Source organism: Pieris napi, chromosome 1, assembly GCF_905475465.1.
Source record: "Pieris napi chromosome 1, ilPieNapi1.2, whole genome shotgun sequence".
NCBI classification, from domain to species: Eukaryota; Metazoa; Arthropoda; class Insecta; order Lepidoptera; family Pieridae; genus Pieris; species Pieris napi.
Window position 1 is genome coordinate 13,402,763 of NC_062234.1, and position 20,063 is coordinate 13,422,825.

General features: G+C 34.5%; 2 protein-coding genes across 2 annotated transcripts in view; one reads left to right on the forward strand and one right to left on the reverse strand.

Moving 5' to 3' along the window:
* LOC125054080 (atrial natriuretic peptide receptor 1) overlaps positions 1-16,585 on the forward strand; it is a 39,967-nt gene extending 23,382 nt beyond the window's left edge. Inside the window, exons 13-22 of the mRNA XM_047655756.1 lie at positions 997-1,161; positions 1,631-1,807; positions 4,448-4,604; positions 6,858-7,016; positions 7,655-7,838; positions 9,892-10,038; positions 10,789-10,981; positions 11,647-11,799; positions 13,811-13,931; positions 16,309-16,585. Of these exons, the coding sequence (XP_047511712.1) occupies positions 997-1,161; positions 1,631-1,807; positions 4,448-4,604; positions 6,858-7,016; positions 7,655-7,838; positions 9,892-10,038; positions 10,789-10,981; positions 11,647-11,799; positions 13,811-13,931; positions 16,309-16,571 (1,719 nt within the window). The 3' untranslated portion in view covers positions 16,572-16,585. The remainder of the gene's footprint in view (positions 1-996; positions 1,162-1,630; positions 1,808-4,447; positions 4,605-6,857; positions 7,017-7,654; positions 7,839-9,891; positions 10,039-10,788; positions 10,982-11,646; positions 11,800-13,810; positions 13,932-16,308) is intronic.
* Positions 16,586-17,912: 1,327 nt separating this feature from the next.
* Positions 17,913-19,592, reverse strand: LOC125054844. The gene has a single exon (XM_047657010.1). It carries the CDS (start codon positions 19,590-19,592, stop codon positions 17,913-17,915), a length of 1,680 nt encoding a protein of 559 aa, XP_047512966.1.
* Positions 19,593-20,063: the final 471 nt, after the last annotated feature.

Sequence of the window (20,063 nt, forward strand, 5' to 3'; positions counted from 1 at the left end):
GAAATTAGCGGACAAACATACAATATCGTTAACTGAACAACTGCGTAGAATATAAAACATGTCTAATACACTTTCAATTAATTAATTTGATAGCATTGTTAAAGGGATCGTGTGAAGTGAATAGAGTTAATTTAATTTAACAGTCAGTAAGTGCATTGTGTTTTATTGTTTGTTCCTCGGGCAGCAATTATATGAAGCCTTCTAGTAATTGAAGTGAAAAGTAATTTGCAATCATCTAGAACTATTTGAAATGGGAACAAAGATAACGCGTATATATTGGTACTCCTTTACATGTAACCTCTTTGCTAATAAATAACCTGCTTAATGGTTTTGTTTAAGCTAACGAAGTGCTGGCTGGTTAGACTAAAACGACTAAAGCACAGGATATGTATTTTTTATTTTAAATTTGCCTCTATTAGCAACCTATCTTTATTAAAAAAGTAGAAAGTTTAAAAAAAGAGACGACCAATAATTCTATAATATTTTTGCTTCTATTTTTAGAACTATACGTCTGTAATTAAATAAAGATATACCTGAGCTTTTGGTTCTTCGAAATTTGATCTTCGAATTCTTGCCCCTGTTTGTGACTACAGTGTTTAGCGTTCCGGCTTAAATGAAGATCTTTATGACACTATTGACGACGCCAACATCATCCAATTCATAACATGGAAGGTGGCAAGAGAAAACTTGGTAGACTGAGACTGCGTTGGTGGGATGGAGTTGTCAAAAACCACGAAACAATAGGTGTTGTTGTTCGAAGTTGACCGCGAGCAGCACGAGATATATTGAGATGACGAAAGATCTATGCGGTGGCTAAGGCCCACAAGGGATTGTATAGCCAAAGATGATGATGACGATTCCCATCGAAACTATCTTTAAATTACAGATATTCAGTTTTTATTGGCAGTATTGCTCTGCTCTCTTATAAACACAATCAAAGCGATTATGAGTCGGTAATTCTTTGAAGGACCTTTCAATATCTTGTCGTGTTTTTAGCTATCTCTAGGTTGGAACATACGCAACACAAATTCAGTCGGCACTCAGTCGATAACATTATCATCATTTACCGTTGGTCTATACAAGGGAAACAGAGTCGCCGTGAAGAAGATACATAGAAAGAAATTGGATTTAAATAAAAAACTTTTGTGGGAGATAAAACAGGTCAGTTTTTTTGGATTTATGGTTATTTATTTATTTTGTACTGCTTTAGCTAGCTTAAAGTATATAGAACAAAAAACAGTTATACTAAAGATGGACTACGTATTATATACAAAAAGGTTCAATATAGATAGAAAAAAATTATAAAAAATTATAAAATACACTTAACTAAGTAATACCTAATTCGGCTGATGTGTGACTGGCACACCAGTGTATGTACGTGAGAGTGTGTATGTGGGGTGTTCTTATGATGCAGGTTATTAAGCGCTCCTTTTAAGCATATTATTCAGCGATAGCTTTAGTCGAGGCTTAAATAGAGGTCTTGTATTTGTATCCGAGTTGCGCAAGATTTAGTATCGAGTACCTATTAAAGGTAGCATTGTTTATTACCTATATGCCCAAAACCTTTCAGCGATAATGATAAAAAAACCTACAGTTTATCTTGTACACAACAGAAGCAATAATTTTTCAGGCACGCAACGTGTCTCATGAAAACACGGCGCGCTTTATCGGCGCATGTGTGGACTGTCCGTTGGTGTTTATTCTCACTGAGTACTGTCCGAAGGGCTCCTTGAAGGATGTCCTTGCGAATGAGGAGCTACAACTTGATTGGAACTTTAGGACTTCGCTCGTACATGATATTGTTCAGGTACAGCTGGTTATTACTAAATTCACAGTTAGACGCTCTGAAGGAAGTCTTAACTTAAGCATAAATGTAATATATAAGGGTAAGATTGAAAGTCGAACCTTAACGCTAAGTGGAACTTCGGTATGTTAAACCCACGACTACATTTACTATAAATTAATTGAAATAAAATAAATCAGTGGCCTTTTTTAGAGACCTAAAAAAGGTTGTAGCGAAATCTGAGGCACAGACGTGCCTCAGATTTCTGAATCTGTTTCATGATCATTTATTTTATAGGCAAGTAGGTGATCAGCCTCCTGTGCGTGACACGCCGGCCGTCGACTTTTAGGTCTAGGCAAGCCGGTTTCCTCACGATGTTTTCCTTTACCGTTCGAGCGAATGTTGAATGCGCATATAGAAAGAAAGTCCATTGGTGCATAGCAGGGAATCGAACCTACGATCACAGGGATGAGAGTCGCACGCTTATGCCGCTAGGCTAACACTGCTCTATAATAATAAATTAATTAGGCTGCTAAATATCTGCCCGCTCACCGTCCACAATCTAAAAGAACGGTTAGAGGACTGGCTTATGAACACACCTTATGCAGAGTTGGAGAAGCTCATGAGACCTTTATCCTGACAAATTACACTCACTCATTCACCCACACACACTCATGCACACACGCGTGTTACACGTCTCGTCAATGCTTTTTGTCTAAAAAATATTTTGGAGATGATATTGTAAACAGTGTAAAAAAATAAAAAAAAGTTTAAAAATAACAAATTAATAATGGTAGGGGAGCCCAAGAGGGGATTTCGGGATTTACTGAAGCGCGGCAGATTAATATATAGGGGGATACCTTGTACCCGGTTAAGTACCTCCACAAAATATGAGGCCCATATATAAGGCCGCCCGTGAAGGAGACAGGATCAGATTAGTAAAAAAAAATCGACCATCAGAAATTCCCCAGCGCGTCAGATTAAGGTAGGGTGAGTTAATTACAACCTAAAAAGTGTATATTCCACTAATCTGATAATTTGAGAGTGACGGAAAAAAAGGGGAGGGCAACAAAGTTGTAAAAAAAAAACGTCATCTCGACATTCTCGAGCGTAGCTAATTTTTTTTTTATTTTGAAGGAAATAATTCAAGAATAATGAAAAATATATAATCTGACGATTTCCGCAAGCCGAAATAACAAAAATTCGTCGATAAAGTTAAATGCGTGCAGCTGCGTGATGCCTACATTTCCTTAAACCAATCGGAATCTACTAAACGGCTTTCTAAATATTTCCCTCAAAATTACATTTCCTGTGAATTTGAACCGATTCGGACCGATAGATTTTGAGAAATTTTGAAAAATCTTAAAAAATAAGAAATATATTTTTTTTAAAGTGGTTTCTTTATCGATCAACTTCAAAAACTAATCCGCCTTTGAACTTGAAAAACCACGTCGATCGCCACCAAGCTGGTCAAAAGCGGTTGATTAGTTCGAGAGATATCGTGAACGAAATAAACCCGAAAAAGTGTTTTTTCGGGATTACTCCGAAATTTGTGGTTCGATCAATTAAAATTGCAAAATTACTTATGAGGATGATACAACTGCGTCGAATGCCGCCAACCGCGTGAAAATTGCTTGATCCATTCAAAAGTTATTGCGGTTTGAAAATTCCAAAAATAGTGTTCTATGAAACTTCTATCAGACTTTCGAGCTGGGAGAGCTCAAATGCATAGAAATGTTATTTCTTTGAACTCAGCAAGCTCAAAACATCAATTTTAAGCGCCCAGGAATGGAATTAGCGGGAAGTTGCAGGGATGGCCCTTTAGGTGAACCGTTTTTCTAAAAAAAAATTGTCAGATCACGCGAATCCCTCTAGATAATCGTCAGATTATGAGACAGTACGTTTAGAACATAAAGATGAACCACATATATCTTAATCTGACGCGCTTGAGTATTTCAAAATTGCGATTTTTTTTTGCAAATTATGAAAATGGCCGTGGGTTTGCGTCCCATCGAAATCGTCAGATTAGTGAATGAGAGCTTTTTTTTGGTGCACTTAACACTCCTTTAGAAAATCTGACGCGCTCGATAATTTTTATTTTTTTTTCATTTTCAACCCTTAAATACAACCACCCGCATCATGCAAACGATCAGATTAACATACGTACATTATTAAAAATACGTAGGGCATTGATGCTATCAATATCTGACGCGCTCGAGGATGTCCATGCAACAGTTTTTTTTTACATATTTAACAATCTATAGCCGCTTCCCCCACCGATGAAAAGGTATATATCATATAACATTTTTTTCTTCTTATTATCTAAGCTTTGCATCCCAATAGGTCTCTACGACGCTCGAGTAAATCCCCATTTAGCATCGTGGGCTCCCCTACCATAAGCTGAAACAATGACAGGTATTTCTTACTTGAAAGAGTTCCCAAATTTTACACATTATTATGCATTGTTTATAATAAACAATTTTTTTTTTAAATAACTTTTTGACATATGGAAGTCCGACTTAGCGATATATTCGAATATTTATCGATACATAAGTGTACGCAAATTGAACGCTGTAAGTTTGTCTAAATTTGCAGATTTTCCAATAATCTTTTCGGTATAAATTTACTGCATATTGTAATCTATACATATCTATACATATCCAGGGTATGTGTTACCTACACAGTGGATTAGGAGCACACGGCAAACTCCGTTCGTCGAATTGTTTGATTGACGGACGCTTCGTGCTCAAAATATCCGACTACGGGCTGAATACACTATGCACGCCCACTGACTTGATAAAGGATGATTCTTATTATTACAGTAAGTTGATATGAGGACCAACACATATAGTTTAAATAACTTTATTTCTGTTGCGATTGGAAAACACTTATATAATCGGCTTTCCTCCAACTTCGATTTTTCTTTGGAGAAGAGACTCTTAGGCCGTGGGGTTTAAAGACGCTCATTAAAGACTTAAGTTGGCGCCTGGTAGATGGTACCGGCGACCCCAGAGCTGGTGCTTTCCTCGCTTAACGAATAATTATCGCAATACAGCGAGGAAAAATTCCGGCAGTAAAGGTACACTGCCAAAGGGACCAAACTTTTTAAATTTGTTTTAATTTTCTTTTAATTATTTTTATTAATACTATATAGGTTAAGAAAATTGTAATTACTGTTTATTTGATTGTAATGTTTAAGACTTACACAGAAACAACACTATATTCGTATAGATAGTATAATCGAAACACGATTACTATTACTATCAGTCATACAAACAAACTAAACGAAAGCAAACTAAGATTTTTCATTGATTTTATTGTATATATCGTGTTAAGAATACTACTAGAACAATCTGTATTAAGTTCTAAATACGAGCAAGTATTTTCTTTATTATTTGAAAACCAAAAGACAAAAAATTTAACGATTAAACAGTCAACATTGCCGAGGTTATTTTTTAAATATAACTATATAGGAACTAAAAACGAATTACCACAGAATTGTATTGCTTTCATACATTTAATAAATCAGTAATATTCTGTGCTATAAAGAAGTAAAGTCTTTTGTAACATCTGTAGAAAATCATTTCTGAAACTACTAAACAGATTGTCGATTGCTTTTAAAGTTATATTACTTTGCCAGGGGCTTAGTGGCATATTTGATTTGAACCGTTTCGTCAAATGCGTAACCAAATAACTGAGGCGGCAGGTAAAGTTATATTTCTTTTGAAATTCTCTTTTTCGAGGGAAAACCTAACTATATTTACATAAGGCGCTTATAAGATTTTCCTTAAGTATACGTTCATAAGATACTTATTCTTTCATGAATAAGTTTAGAAACGTGTTTTACGTCATGGATATTACGTGATTTTCGCTATTTAAACGTTTATAATTTAAGCAATGATTAGCTTTATAGATATTACTGACATTCAAACAACCTTTAACTGAAAGAGAAAAAAACTTAAAGAGCTCTTAAAACGCGCTACCGTTGTGTTGCGGCTGCCATATCGTTCGCTATTTTTATTTAATTATTGATACCAATATTGTAATAAAAAATGTAAGGCTTGTACTTGGCAACAATTACTTGGGCACTACTTCTAATGTGACCTAATCGCATTATCGGAATCTGCACTGTCCAAAAATTACTTCTTAGCGCCTACATAATAAAAAAATTACATACGCTTTAAAATTTAATTATAAAAAAAAATTATGTAGATATGTGGAGAAATTGGCTGTGCCAAAAATTAATCTGGAATTGTATAGGAAAAGCACCATTTGTATGAACTTAAGATTGTACCACCATAACATTTTTGTTCCAAATAAACTTTTATTATTATAATTAAAAGTACGCAATTTTTTTACAAACGTTTAATATCCCAATTTCAACTCCCAACATAACTTTTTGAAGTTAAATCCCAAAAGGTGTAAAAGATAATTTCCAAATTTTAATAAGATACGAAAACTTGATTGTTATTGAAACTGTTAGAACTTTGTAAAGTAATAATGATTTTATGGTTATTACATTTGGAATATTCTGTGGAACTTTCGTAGTTTCAAAATTCGTTGTACATTTGGGACGACATTAAGTAGACCACAGATTACGAATAATAATAAGGTTAGTAAAATAACTTTTTAAACTATTCGTAAGCCTGATTTGGGCGATTCGAAGAGAAAGTAAGGCTCTTCACGTCATAGTCACGAAAATTACAGATATTATGAAATCTTTCTTCTTATTTTGTTTATAGGCAAGTATTTTTTGTTTCTACTATAATATTATTATGCTCGTAGCGCTATAGGGCTTTTAAAGGAAATAACAAAAAGTAGTCGACATCGCAGGAGACCGAAGAGCTGGCAGCTACCTAGGGCAAAGAAATAGTCTAGCTTATCTCTATCTTCGGAACCTTGCCTAAACGGACATTATATTATCCTTTTAATAATATATTTTAGTTATTATATTATATTTGTAAGGTTTTTCGTTTTAGGTTCATTGTTTTTTATTATAAATATTTGTACATTAATTTATGGTTTATTATACATATTTCACTTTTATTATTTTACCAAACAAAATGTTCCTCAGAATTATTATGGACAGCGCCAGAACTTGTGGCAGGAAGTGTGTATCCCGGCATAGTGGCCTCGCTTAAAGGGGACGTATACAGTTTCGGAATAATATTAGAGGAGATTGTGCTGAGAGCTGGCCCATTTCACCATTATACTTCTACTATGTCTAATAAAGGTATGTCGGTGATTTCCTCACATTCGATTTTACAAATTTCTTATCCCCAACGGCTGGAACTACAAAAATATTCATCGGAGATGTTAGAGCTGTATATAAGTTAATAAAAGAGAAGCGTTTCACACCCCAGATGGCGCAAATTCTTACAGGGCACGGAGCCTTTACACATTACCTATATAGGTTTAAAATTAAACCAGCCCAACATGTGCCTGCACTAATGGCAAACAAACTGTAGAACACGTTCTTATACATTTCCCTATATTCACACCGCCCAGGCACGACCTGGAGCCACAGACACAGATGACTATAGACCGTAACGGCCTACAGGACATGTGCCTGGAACGGTTCTGCGAAAAAAATGAAAGAACGGGTCTTGCAAGCAAGCTCTAAATAATAATATTACTGATGTAGTCGGGGCGTAGCGCTTTTTAGTAAAAATGTAAGAGATATAAAAGTCCCTAGACACAACGGTAGGGGAGTAGAGAGTATTATTAATTATAAAAAAATCACATAAAATTAATGTTTACACTCTGAACATTTATTTGCATCTTTTAGTTTTCATGATTATATGTACTTCGCTAGTTATCTTAAAAACAAAAGACAAATTATGCAATACTAATGTAGAACCTTATTTATAGAAATAGTGTCTCGTGTGTGTGCCCACGAGTGCCCCCCTTTTCGACCCGTAGTGGGGGTTACTGAACCAGCGGCTAATGGGGGAGGGGGTGCCGCCACTGAGCTACTGGAACTGGCTGCCCGATGCTGGGTAGAGTCGCCCGATGACAGACCGACCTTTGATGCTATTAATGCTAATTATATTAAGTAAGTAGAAAATATTTTAATATTGATAAATATTAAAAATCTGCGTAAAATATAGTGGTAGGGGAGCCCACGATGCTAAATGGGGATTTACTCGAGCGTCGTAGAGACCTATTGGGATGCAAAGCTTAGATAATAAGAAGAAAAAAATTTTATATGATATATACCTTTTCATCGGTGGGGGAAGCGGCTATAGATTGTTAAATATGTAAAAAAAAACTGTTGCATGGACATCCTCGAGCGCGTCAGATATTGATAGCATCAATGCCCTACGTATTTTTAATAATGTACGTATGTTAATCTGATCGTTTGCATGATGCGGGTGGTTGTATTTAAGGGTTGAAAATGAAAAAAAAATAAAAATTATCGAGCGCGTCAGATTTTCTAAAGGAGTGTTAAGTGCACCAAAAAAAAGCTCTCATTCACTAATCTGACGATTTCGATGGGACGCAAACCCACGGCCATTTTCATAATTTGCAAAAAAAAATCGCAATTTTGAAATACTCAAGCGCGTCAGATTAAGATATATGTGGTTCATCTTTATGTTCTAAACGTACTGTCTCATAATCTGACGATTATCTAGAGGGATTCGCGTGATCTGACAATTTTTTTTTAGAAAAACGGTTCACCTATAGGGCCATCCCTGCAACTTCCCGCTAATTCCATTCCTGGGCGCTTAAAATTGATATTTTGAGCTTGCTGAGTTCAAAGAAATAACATTTCTATGCATTTGAGCTCTCCCAGCTCGAAAGTCTGATAGAAGTTTCATAGAACACTATTTTTGGAATTTTCAAACCGCAATAACTTTTGAATGGATCAAGCAATTTTCACGCGGTTGGCGGCATTCGACGCAGTTGTATCATCCTCATAAGTAATTTTGCAATTTTAATTGATCGAACCACAAATTTCGGAGTAATCCCGAAAAAACACTTTTTCGGGTTTATTTCGTTCACGATATCTCTCGAACTAATCAACCGCTTTTGACCAGCTTGGTGGCGATCGACGTGGTTTTTCAAGTTCAAAGGCGGATTAGTTTTTGAAGTTGATCGATAAAGAAACCACTTTAAAAAAAATATATTTCTTATTTTTTAAGATTTTTCAAAATTTCTCAAAATCTATCGGTCCGAATCGGTTCAAATTCACAGGAAATGTAATTTTGAGGGAAATATTTAGAAAGCCGTTTAGTAGATTCCGATTGGTTTAAGGAAATGTAGGCATCACGCAGCTGCACGCATTTAACTTTATCGACGAATTTTTGTTATTTCGGCTTGCGGAAATCGTCAGATTATATATTTTTCATTATTCTTGAATTATTTCCTTCAAAATAAAAAAAAATTAGCTACGCTCGAGAATGTCGAGATGACGTTTTTTTTTTACAACTTTGTTGCCCTCCCCTTTTTTTCCGTCACTCTCAAATTATCAGATTAGTGGAATATACACTTTTTAGGTTGTAATTAACTCACCCTACCTTAATCTGACGCGCTGGGGAATTTCTGATGGTCGATTTTTTTTTACTAATCTGATCCTGTCTCCTTCACGGGCGGCCTTATATATGGGCCTCATATTTTGTGGAGGTACTTAACCGGGTACAAGGTATCCCCCTATATATTAATCTGCCGCGCTTCAGTAAATCCCGAAATCCCCTCTTGGGCTCCCCTACCATAGGCGTATATAATGCGTTCTTATATAAGATATCATATTCAAAGGTTTATCTTGAAACTTTAATATTGTTGCGTCTTGTTATGTGTTGTTATGTTGCACCTGCGTATGAATCTTTTGTTATCAATATTTAATATGAGTGAGTATTTAAAAAAAAAATTTTTTTTTAATTTTGTTCTAAAATAATCATATAGGTACTGTTGTGTACCCTGACGATAATCGGTATTTGTAGGTATTTTAAAAGATATTGTAATGGGTGTTGAGGATATGATCAAAGAAATGTATTTAGAGCGTTAGCTACTGGTCGCCCACAAATATACTTCCCACCTTAGTAAACAGCGTAATCAATTCAAAGATAAACCCAAGTATGAAAAGCATTTAACGACTCAATTTACAGAGGCTACTGCGATAATCTCATGGATGATCTTTTGAGCCGAATGGAGCAGTATGCCAACAACTTGGAGTCACTTGTTGAAGAAAAAACTGAACAGTTATCGTTAGAGAAGAAACGGTCCGAGGAGTTATTATACCAGGTTTTGCCAAGGTGATGTATATTCAATGTATAAGGATTAAGATTTTCGCAAGGTAGAGCTAGTATACTCAGAAGTAACCATGTATACTCCTTAAAACGCTTTAAGCTTCGATTCCTGACCAAACTTTAATTGCTAATAGTGATAGCTTATAAAAATTAACTATTTTATCCCTTTTATATATAGATAAATTGCATTCATTACATCATTTGTTATTTAAAGTACATTTCCAAAGATTAATACAGATTTTTTTAAGATATATAATATTTACGTAAATGAACCATTATTTAATTCACACGTGGTAAAAATGAAAACTTCAAACATTTTGGTTTCAAGATAATGAAATGAATGTAATTTTAATTTTTAAGTTTAATATCCATTATAATTTTGCCAAAACTACAATGATTAAAAAAGTTTTATAATTAATAATATGTAAATTAGACTTTTTTTCACTATCTAAATGTAGAGTTAGACTTTTTTTTATTTTAATTTTTTATTGCAATATTAAATTTAATTCTTAAGATTGATATCAATATTTATTGATAAAGTTTGGACACAATATAATGCTTCGTATCTCATTTTCTCCCACGTTAAATCTTATGAATTTATGTGTATCTCTTTTTACAGTCGCTTTTTCGTTTCATCGACTTTCAAACTACGCTGCTAAAGAAGTTTTCACTTCAATAAAAACTTATGGTATAAACAAAAAGAAGCTAAATTTTGAAACTATTATAAATAAAAACACAATAAAAATAATTTTCTAGGCCCGTCGCTGAGCAGCTTATGGCAGGCGAAGTGGTCCAACCAGAGAGCTTCGAATGTGTGACAGTGTACTTCAGTGACATTGTAGGCTTTACCGAACTCTGCGCGGCCTCCACGCCTATTCAGGTTGTGGATCTGCTAAACGATCTGTATAGCACCTTTGACAGGATCATCGGGTTTTATGACGTTTATAAAGTATGTATATTTTATACAACGTGCATGTGTGTGTGACTTTGCCTTGTATATGAATGACAAGGGTGATTACTGTATGTAGTAATACGTGCGCTTTCACGCAAAAAATATAAAAATAATAACCTTTTTTGTATGTTTCTTGATCATTTGTTTTGTTCTAATAATAAAGTAGGTGATCAGTCTTCTGTGTTCGACACACACCAATGACTTTGTAAGGCATGCCGATTTCCTTACAATTTTACCTTCACCGAATGAGCGAGTGTTAAACCACCACCACTATGTGAAACCTGCTGCCCTGAAGTATTTCCGAACCAATTCAATTTATGGTCCAACAAAAGAGAGTATCGATTCTTAAATGGCCGTCATCGCACTTGCGACCCTTATGGCAATGTGAGTGTTCATGGACCTGCCCGTTTTCTCTGTTATATTTTTTTTAAATGCGGTACTATGAACTATAAGTCCGATGTACAGCCGGGTCTCAAATCGCCAACGACGGCTGATGAGAGTCACACTTTAAAGCCAACACTTGTCCCGCATACAATAACATAATATGTATATGTTTAATGCCTAAATAATGTTCGATGTGCACAGTGCACCAATATTATCTTTTTGTATAGTCTCTCCCGGGTTTTCTGTTCGGTGGCTCAAACGACTATTTATATTTATAGGTAGAAACTATAGGTGATGCGTATATGGTGGTATCGGGTCTACCAGAACGCAACGGAGATCAGCATGCAAGAGAAATATGTCTCATGGCCCTCGCCATAGTAGAAGCTGTCAGGACTTTCGTCGTCCGCCATCGTCCCACGCATAGGCTTGAGGTAATTCACCGTAAATTCTTTCCAAGAGCGAATACAGTCAAAACCGTTTACGACGACATCGTATAGAACAACATACCGGTCATATTGACCAAAATCAAAGGTCCCGTTTCAAGGTCCCGTTTCCGTTCTTAATAACAACGTCATCGGCTGTTACGACTATCAGTTTCTACGACCAAATATGAGTAGTCCCTTCGATGTCGTTATAACAGATTTTGACTGTATATTTATTAATTTATTTACAAAAAACACAATCCTAACAGGTGACCCTTAATCGACAAGAATGCATAACCAGTGAAAAAATTTGCACAAGAAACATAAAACAAACATAAGATATTAATAAGGAGAAAAAAATTACATAATAAAAAAATACAAAAAATTTACTAACAAATAATAAAACTGTCAGCTCACTCAACGGTCAATAAGAAAGGTCAGATAACCTAAGTAATTAACTAAAGTAATGACGCGGCAAACGTGTCCACACAAGTAGCATCCCATACTAAAGCCCGTCCCATTTTCCAAGGGATCAACTTAATATAATAAATATACTTTTTTTAGTGGTTAAGTGGTTAATCTAAGGACAAATGTCTTAGATGCAGAACTACTAACTACTTCTTTTTTGGGGAAAGGAATACTCTTCTTTAATAAAATCCCAGAGGCTCTTTTATCTCTGCCTTTCAATAAATTTAAGAAATGTATTAAAGAAAAGCTGTGTAAAAAGGCTTACTATAAAGTCAACGATTATCTAGTTGATAAAAGGGCCTGGGACTAGTGCTAGACAGGCTACCTCTAATTAATTTGCGATATTTGTTTTAAAATAAGTGTTGTTTGATGATTTGCTATTTTAAAAGAGTACCGAGAGTTTTTTACCCCGGCTTTTTCTCTCGGCCTACACCCTTTGTCTTCTTTGCCGATGAGTAGGGATGCCTACAAATTGAAATTTAATGACGTGGAATAAGTGATACATGTATCTTATGTTCCATAATAAACATATTTTATTTTTTTATTTTCTATCTATATGAATCTTTTGATTGCAATAAATTTTATTTTACTTTTTTATTTTATTTATTGAGAAAGATTTACAGCTTATAACTAACTTACTAAATATAAAGTTCTTTTGACGCCATTAAACAAATCTCTACATATAACAAAGTACTTAATAATTAACTGGATTGGTAACAATAAAATCATTTAAATCCAAGTATCTATATAATTAAAGATAAAGCAATAAACTAACTAAAACTTTGTTGATACTTATGGTAGTATAACTTATGAAATTATTCCACAGAGGAACTCAGATGTGACCTCTCTTTGCCGACACCACACTTGAGGTCAAATGAAGTCTGAATATTTATTGATTGTACTTTGAACAATTATTCTTAATTAAATAGCAATGTACACAATGCCATGGGCAGAGTTATTATCAAGTCATTTTAATAATTGTAGCCCCAAACGAGTCTGGCGCAGTAATTGTTTTACACTCTCAATTCAAAATTGAGTTCAAATATATTTACATAGTAGCTTTTATAGATAAAAAAAGTGCGTGCGTACAAAGTACACATGTCAGAAGTGAAATTTCGTTAGCAAACTAATTTTTAACTCTTGTTCATATTTATACAAATCTAAAACTTTACATTTCTAAGACTTAGAGGGAGGGAAAAAGGAAGAAATGTTAGGAATTTAATTGCCATTAAAATATTAAGTGTCGCAAATTAATACAAATAATAAAAAAAAAATATATTTCGTCGATAATAAAAACACGTGGCATTTTAATTTACAATACGTAATTTGAGATTTCAATAAATTATTTTGCATAAAATATAAAATACTAATATTTCATAAATTCTCTTTACGAAATTTTAATTTTAAAAATAGAATTTTTATAATATTCGTTCTCAGTCACTCTCTCCATTTTCTTCGACAAAAACGCTGCACATCTTCGTGACGTTCCGTAAAAGTTTTACCCTCATGCGCCTAAAGAACTTTCACTTCAAAAATAATTTAACGTTTCTAGGTGAGGATAGGTATCCATTCTGGGCCAGTGTGTGCGGGTGTGGTGGGAGTGAAGATGCCACACTACTGTCTTTTTGGAGACACTGTTAATACTGCTAGTCGCATGGAATCCACAGGACAACGTAAGTTGCGTTTAATTAACTTAACTCTAAACCATTCAAGCGAAGCATATTTTAAGAACAAAATTATTTAAAAAATTCACGATTTAAATAGGCACAATAGATAGTTACCAGTGACCCCAGAGAGAGCTTTCCTTTCTCAACGAATAAGTATCGTAATACATAATACGCGCGGAAATGCTGCCAGCATTTAAGGTACACTGCCACGGGGACCAATCTTTTAAAATTTTGTTTTAATTTTCGATTTATCAATATTTTATTTTTATTATTATTACTATGTAGGTTAAATATATTGTAAATACTGAATATTTGTCTGTTGGAAATAAATATTAGGTCCTTATATATGAAATTGGCGTTTTGTATGGGAGGAACAAAAAGTCGAATATTTTTAAATATAATATATTTAATTAATCAAAGTATGAGCCATTGTTTTCTATGCCCTTTTGCCATCTTATAGGTAGTTTATTGATCCCTTTACTAAAAAAAACCAGTCGGACGGGAATCAATAAAATCTGTGAAGGCGATTTGGACTGCCCCATCGGAGTTAAATTTTTTCCCTTGCAAGAAGTTGTCCAAATTTCGAAAAAAAAATGGTAATCTGTTGGAGCAAGGTCCGGGGAGTACGGAGGATGTCTTAGACATTCCAATTGAAGCTCTTCTAATTTGGTAGCCGTCTGTTGTGCAGTGTGTGGTTTAGCGTTGTCGTGAAGTAGCAGTGGCGTGGAGCGATTGACCAGCTTAGGTTGTTTAGATGCTAGCTTTTCCATCATGGTTTGCAATTGCTGACAATAGACATCAGCCGTAATAGTCTGGCCAGATTTGAGAAAACTGCAATGAACAATACCGGCACTAGTCCACCAAACGCTTACAAGTAACTTTTTTGGGGTTAATTTTCGCTTGGGGCAGGATTTGGCTGGCTGGCCAGGATCCAACCATTGTGCTGAGCGCTTCCGATTAGGGGGCGTCCATAAATTACGTGAGTTGTTTAAGGGGGGGAGGGGGTCGAGTCAAATCTCATTTAATCTTACGTTGAAGGGAGGGGGGTCTCGGCAAATATCACGCAATTTTTTTTCCTAAAGGCCATCCCTGCAACTTCCCGTTACCTTCATACCTAAACGCTCAACATTTCACTTATTTTGTTTTTAAGCTCTTCGAGCTCAATACTACGAATTCTGTGTTATATAATTAAACTCTCAGCAATATTGATAACTTAGTAGTCTTAACTAGTCGTAAATAAAAGCACGAAGCAATTTTTTTTTCTTTTTTTACGTAAGAAACCCACATTTTGTAAATCTCACGTGAGATTGGGGGATGGGGGAGGGGGTTGAATAAAATCTCACGACATCTCACCAGGGCGGGAGGGAGGTACAGAAAATTCAAAAAAACACCTCACGTAATTTATGGACGCCCCCTTATCGTAAAGAATCCATTTTTCATCACAGGTAATGATTCGGTTTAAAATACCTTCATTATTGTGCCGGTTCAGTAATGTAACGCAGCAGTCGACGCGCTTTTGCCGGTTTGCTTCAGTCAATTCGTGAGGTACCCATCTTTCAAGCTTTTTAATCTTCCCAATTTGCTTCAAGTGAATTAAAACAGTTTTATCACCAACACCGCAGCCTGCAGCTAACTCGGACGTGGTTTGCGATGGATCCGCTTCCACAATAGCCTTCAATACTTCATTATCAACTTGGGTCTCAGGCCGTCCACGGGGCTTGAAAATAAAATAAAAATAAATTCTGCAGGTCGAAATTTCCAGAACGAAAACGTTGGAACCAAAAACGAACTGTGTTTTCTTTTGCAACATGACCGCCATACACATCATTCACCCTTCGAGTCGTTTCCGCAGCACTAGTGCCACGGCGGAACTCGTACTCGTAAATAATGCGATACTTTAAGTTTTCCATTTTGTAAAATGAGTGACGCAAACAGAAAAAAACAAATGAATGACGGTCATCGAATCACAAATACTAACATATATTACTATTAGTAAATAGCTGTACAAATTTTGATTTGGAATTCTTAACCAAGGAGGAGATATTTGAGGTCAAAGTGGACAAAACGTAAAACGCCAATTTCATATGTAAGGACCTAATATTAATATTTAAACAAAAGTTGGTATATACAAAGTGTAATAATATACTTAGTATGTAATACATATAACCTTTATACTACATACTTAGTGTGACGTTTAAAATATTGACACGTGTCACATAGGTACTGATGCAGTTTTAAGTAAATTATTAATTTGAGCTAAAATTATATATTAAAATCAACTTTTCTTAATTGTGCAACAAAATTGAGGAGCATAAGAAATGTTGCAATTTTAGAATTAAATTTAAAAAAATAATATTGATAAAATTATAATTATTATTTACAGCACTCCGCATACATCTAAGCGAAAGTACGCGGTCACTTCTGGACCAATGGGGTACATTTGTGGTCGAGCGTCGTGGCGATGTCGAACTAAAGGGACGCGGTCGAATGCTGACACATTGGCTGGTCCATTGCTCGGAACCAGAAGCCCGTCTGGTTCATGAACCACAACCACCGCCCCAGTACCCCATTTTATTCCCCGCTATACAACCCCCAATCATACACACACCTTATTTAGTAGTTGAACCGCCTACAATTGCAGCTTAAACGATGCTACTTAATTGATCTGTCTTCGATATTTTTTAATTTAATATTTAATAATTTCTAATTTGTTTATATTCTCGGAATGAAGCTGCATTTTTTAAGGAAATAGCAAATAGGTTAGTCGGCATCACAGGAGCTGGCAGCTACTTCGGACAAAGAATTAGTCTAGCTATTCAAAGGGGGAACGCTGCCAGTATCTTCGGAACCTTGCCTAAAGGGACTCCTTTTAATAATATATCCTAGTTATTATATTTTTAAGGTTATTAAGTATTACTTTTATATTCTGTGATTTGGTTGTTGCATATTATAAATTTTATTTATTAAATTCATGTTATTGATGTATTAATGTGTTTATTAGAATTATATTAGTTTGGCTATCTCAATTTCTCTAAAGAGACATCTCCCAATTTTGTCTGCTTTTTTCATTTTAAGACGTACACAACAAAAACATAGTAAACTATAATAAGATATTTTAAATTAGTGGTAAAGATAATATTTTTCCATTGTATTTTAAAATATTATTATAAAATGAAAATATCTTGTAATACTTAATTTGCTATTTCAACACACACGCACAAATTGTACCCTGGTAGCAATGCTTTAAATGTAATCGATTTTTTTAGATATATCGTTAAGCCACAACCCAACAATGGCATTCCAGTGAACTTACTATACTTATATGCACAGTTAAATATAATACGAATTAAACACGCTTTTTTTAATAAAAATGTTATCACGTATTGACGTACGTACTCGTACGTATGACGTATCTTTACGTAAGTAGATAATTAGGTCATAAGTGAAACGTTAATATCCGGTCATTTCGCAAATATAAACAACGAGTAATGAAGAATTCGCAAAAGGCCATTAATCTTATCATCTACAAAGCTCTGTACACATAAATTAACATTAATTAATGGGATCGTATTACCGTGCCTAATGAGGAAAATCTTTGTTAAAAAAATTTAGTGAAAATATACTATATCCTATCATTTTCAATAGCAAATGTATTTTTTAATTTTATAACACAATATATTTTTATACGAAACTTTATAGATGTAACATAACTCAATTATTTATTTAATTATAGTTTCTGACTTACTTTACTTCATACGAATAAAATTTTATATTATTTTAACAAAATTAGAAATAATTGCGTTTCAATCAATATTATAAGGAAAATCTATTCTCAATGTTTTGCATAATATTAGCGTTAAAACTATGTCAAATTAATGTTTTATTAGTAATCTAGATGTTGATGTAATAGGTCTATTGACGTTAACATAAAATAAATGATTTATAATTGAACCTTGACTTTAATTTAGTTAACCTTTCTACAGTTTATCAGCGCCACCGAACAATTAAAATCTCAACAACAAAAACAATCACTGATAATATATAACCGAGAATAAGAAAAATAAAGCAGCTACTTGCTTGTCTTTGAGTAAGAGGAGAAGTATCAGATGCTTTAATATCTTTCAATGGCTTTTGTTCTGCGTCCTTAATTAATAACCCACTTTCTAGAAGTCTCGGTAACCACACTGATAGAGGTCTCATAAAAGGAGAACTCTTTTGCATCCAAACAACAAGAGGGACCATCAAAATGGAATCCGGCAACACATAGCCACAGTGCTCTTCGCTGATCGCTTCTGCTACACATAACGTCCAAGCATATTCCAACGATGTCGCTATTACGAAATTCTTTTTGCAATCTAAAACATCACGGAATATCTGTTCATAATCAGAATCTGTTATAACTTTAAAACCTTCTCTAAACAATGGATCATGCTCGAAATAACCCAGAATACCTGATCTTCCACCAAAAGTGAACCCCTCATCGACAGCTTCTTGCAAATTGGCAAAATTGCCAACAATTGTATCTGTTTTTAACGCTCCTATTAAAACACTCTGGTAAGCACTCCTGACGAAAAATGTAAACCATAACCATATACCGATGATATAGAAATCTCTATACTTTCTGGGAGTGACGCGGATAGGCTGACCCATCAAAACACCCCAGGTTCTAAATGTAACACCATTAAGTTTTTTAAAACCGTTAAAATAATGATAACTAAAATTTCTGATGGGCTTAAATCTCATCCCATATGGAACGAAATTAACAAAAAGAGTAACGACAAGAAGACCGAGCCACAAATAACCATTTAACGGGGCTAGAAGTTTCCACAACGTGGTTCCAGTGGTAGTAGGTGGTGCGATCCAAGCCAGGCGTATTCTAAAATAGGGTGCGGAAAAATCAAGAAGATTTGCCTTTTCGAATCCAAGGGCGACAGTGGAAGTGGAAATATTCGCCGCACCAGTGATAACATCATTGAGCGATTTAGTCCAATTCACAGCACCATCAGAGTCTATACTTATGTATTGTTTATTGCTTATTACGGGCCTGAAGTTCATTATGTCCCCCAATATATGATGCATGGATTTTTTTATCATTTGCAACGGAATTCTCCTTTCAGTAGCTGGATGGTAGACCTTAGTTGTTGATATGAATAAAGGACAACCGTTCATGTTAGACATTTTGTCTGGATAGAAATCATTTGGGTCTATATCAGTTTCTCCCCAGAGTCCAATTAAACTAGGCCGTACACTTTCGCAGCTCAACGGGTTTTTATATGGAAAATATGTGTATAAGGCGATCTTGTCCATTTTGTTATAGACGATAACCACTACATCGACAGCATAATAGTTCCACAAATGACTGAAAATTCGTGTCAGTCGGTTTGGTTTCGAGAATAAAACTATTAAAAATTTTGCTCCGCTATGTAGTATTGTTTTTCCCGTTAAATCTGGTTTCAACATACCATATAACTTTACGAACGATACATATGAATTTAATAACAAGACAACTTGCTTTGGAGATTTATCCTTAGCTTCGATTATGACACTTCCTTTGAATTCCTTCAAAAATTTGTTGGTCATAAAACTATTGACATCTCTCGAAATAACAGTCGTTTGTGTTCTATATTCAAAATCGATATTTGCTACTTGAACTACTGTTTGAATCATTTTCTCTTCTTTACTTTTTACAACTATTCCATATGAATGAGAAATCATAATTAAAATAATCCATACACGTAGTATAAGGAGACGGCAATGAAAAGAAAGTTCTCTTACATGTAATAACATACTTATCTTAAAAGTATTTAATAATAAAAGTCACAATTAATTAATAGTGATCATAAAAACTTCGTATGCTTTTTACTTGAGAAATAAAAAAGATCATGTGCCATGCACTATCACATTGTTGTGACTGGGTTTTCCATTAGCATTATTCGCAAAATGAATTGTTTCATAAAACGTTTTAATTGCTATGCTTTTAGGATTTCAAACTATTAATCATGTATTGTGTGTCTGATTGGAAATAACAATAGAATCATAATTTCTTTTGTCTTATGTATATCGTTGAAGATAAAAAACGAGAACCCGTGAAATTTTTATTTTTATATGTTAACGAAACTGTTGACTGGAAAAAAAAAA

Bases quoted from the DNA above. Each gene is read 5' to 3' on its own strand.
- LOC125054844 (XM_047657010.1), bottom strand. From the start codon at position 19,592: ATGATTCAAACAGTAGTTCAAGTAGCAAATATCGATTTTGAATATAGA.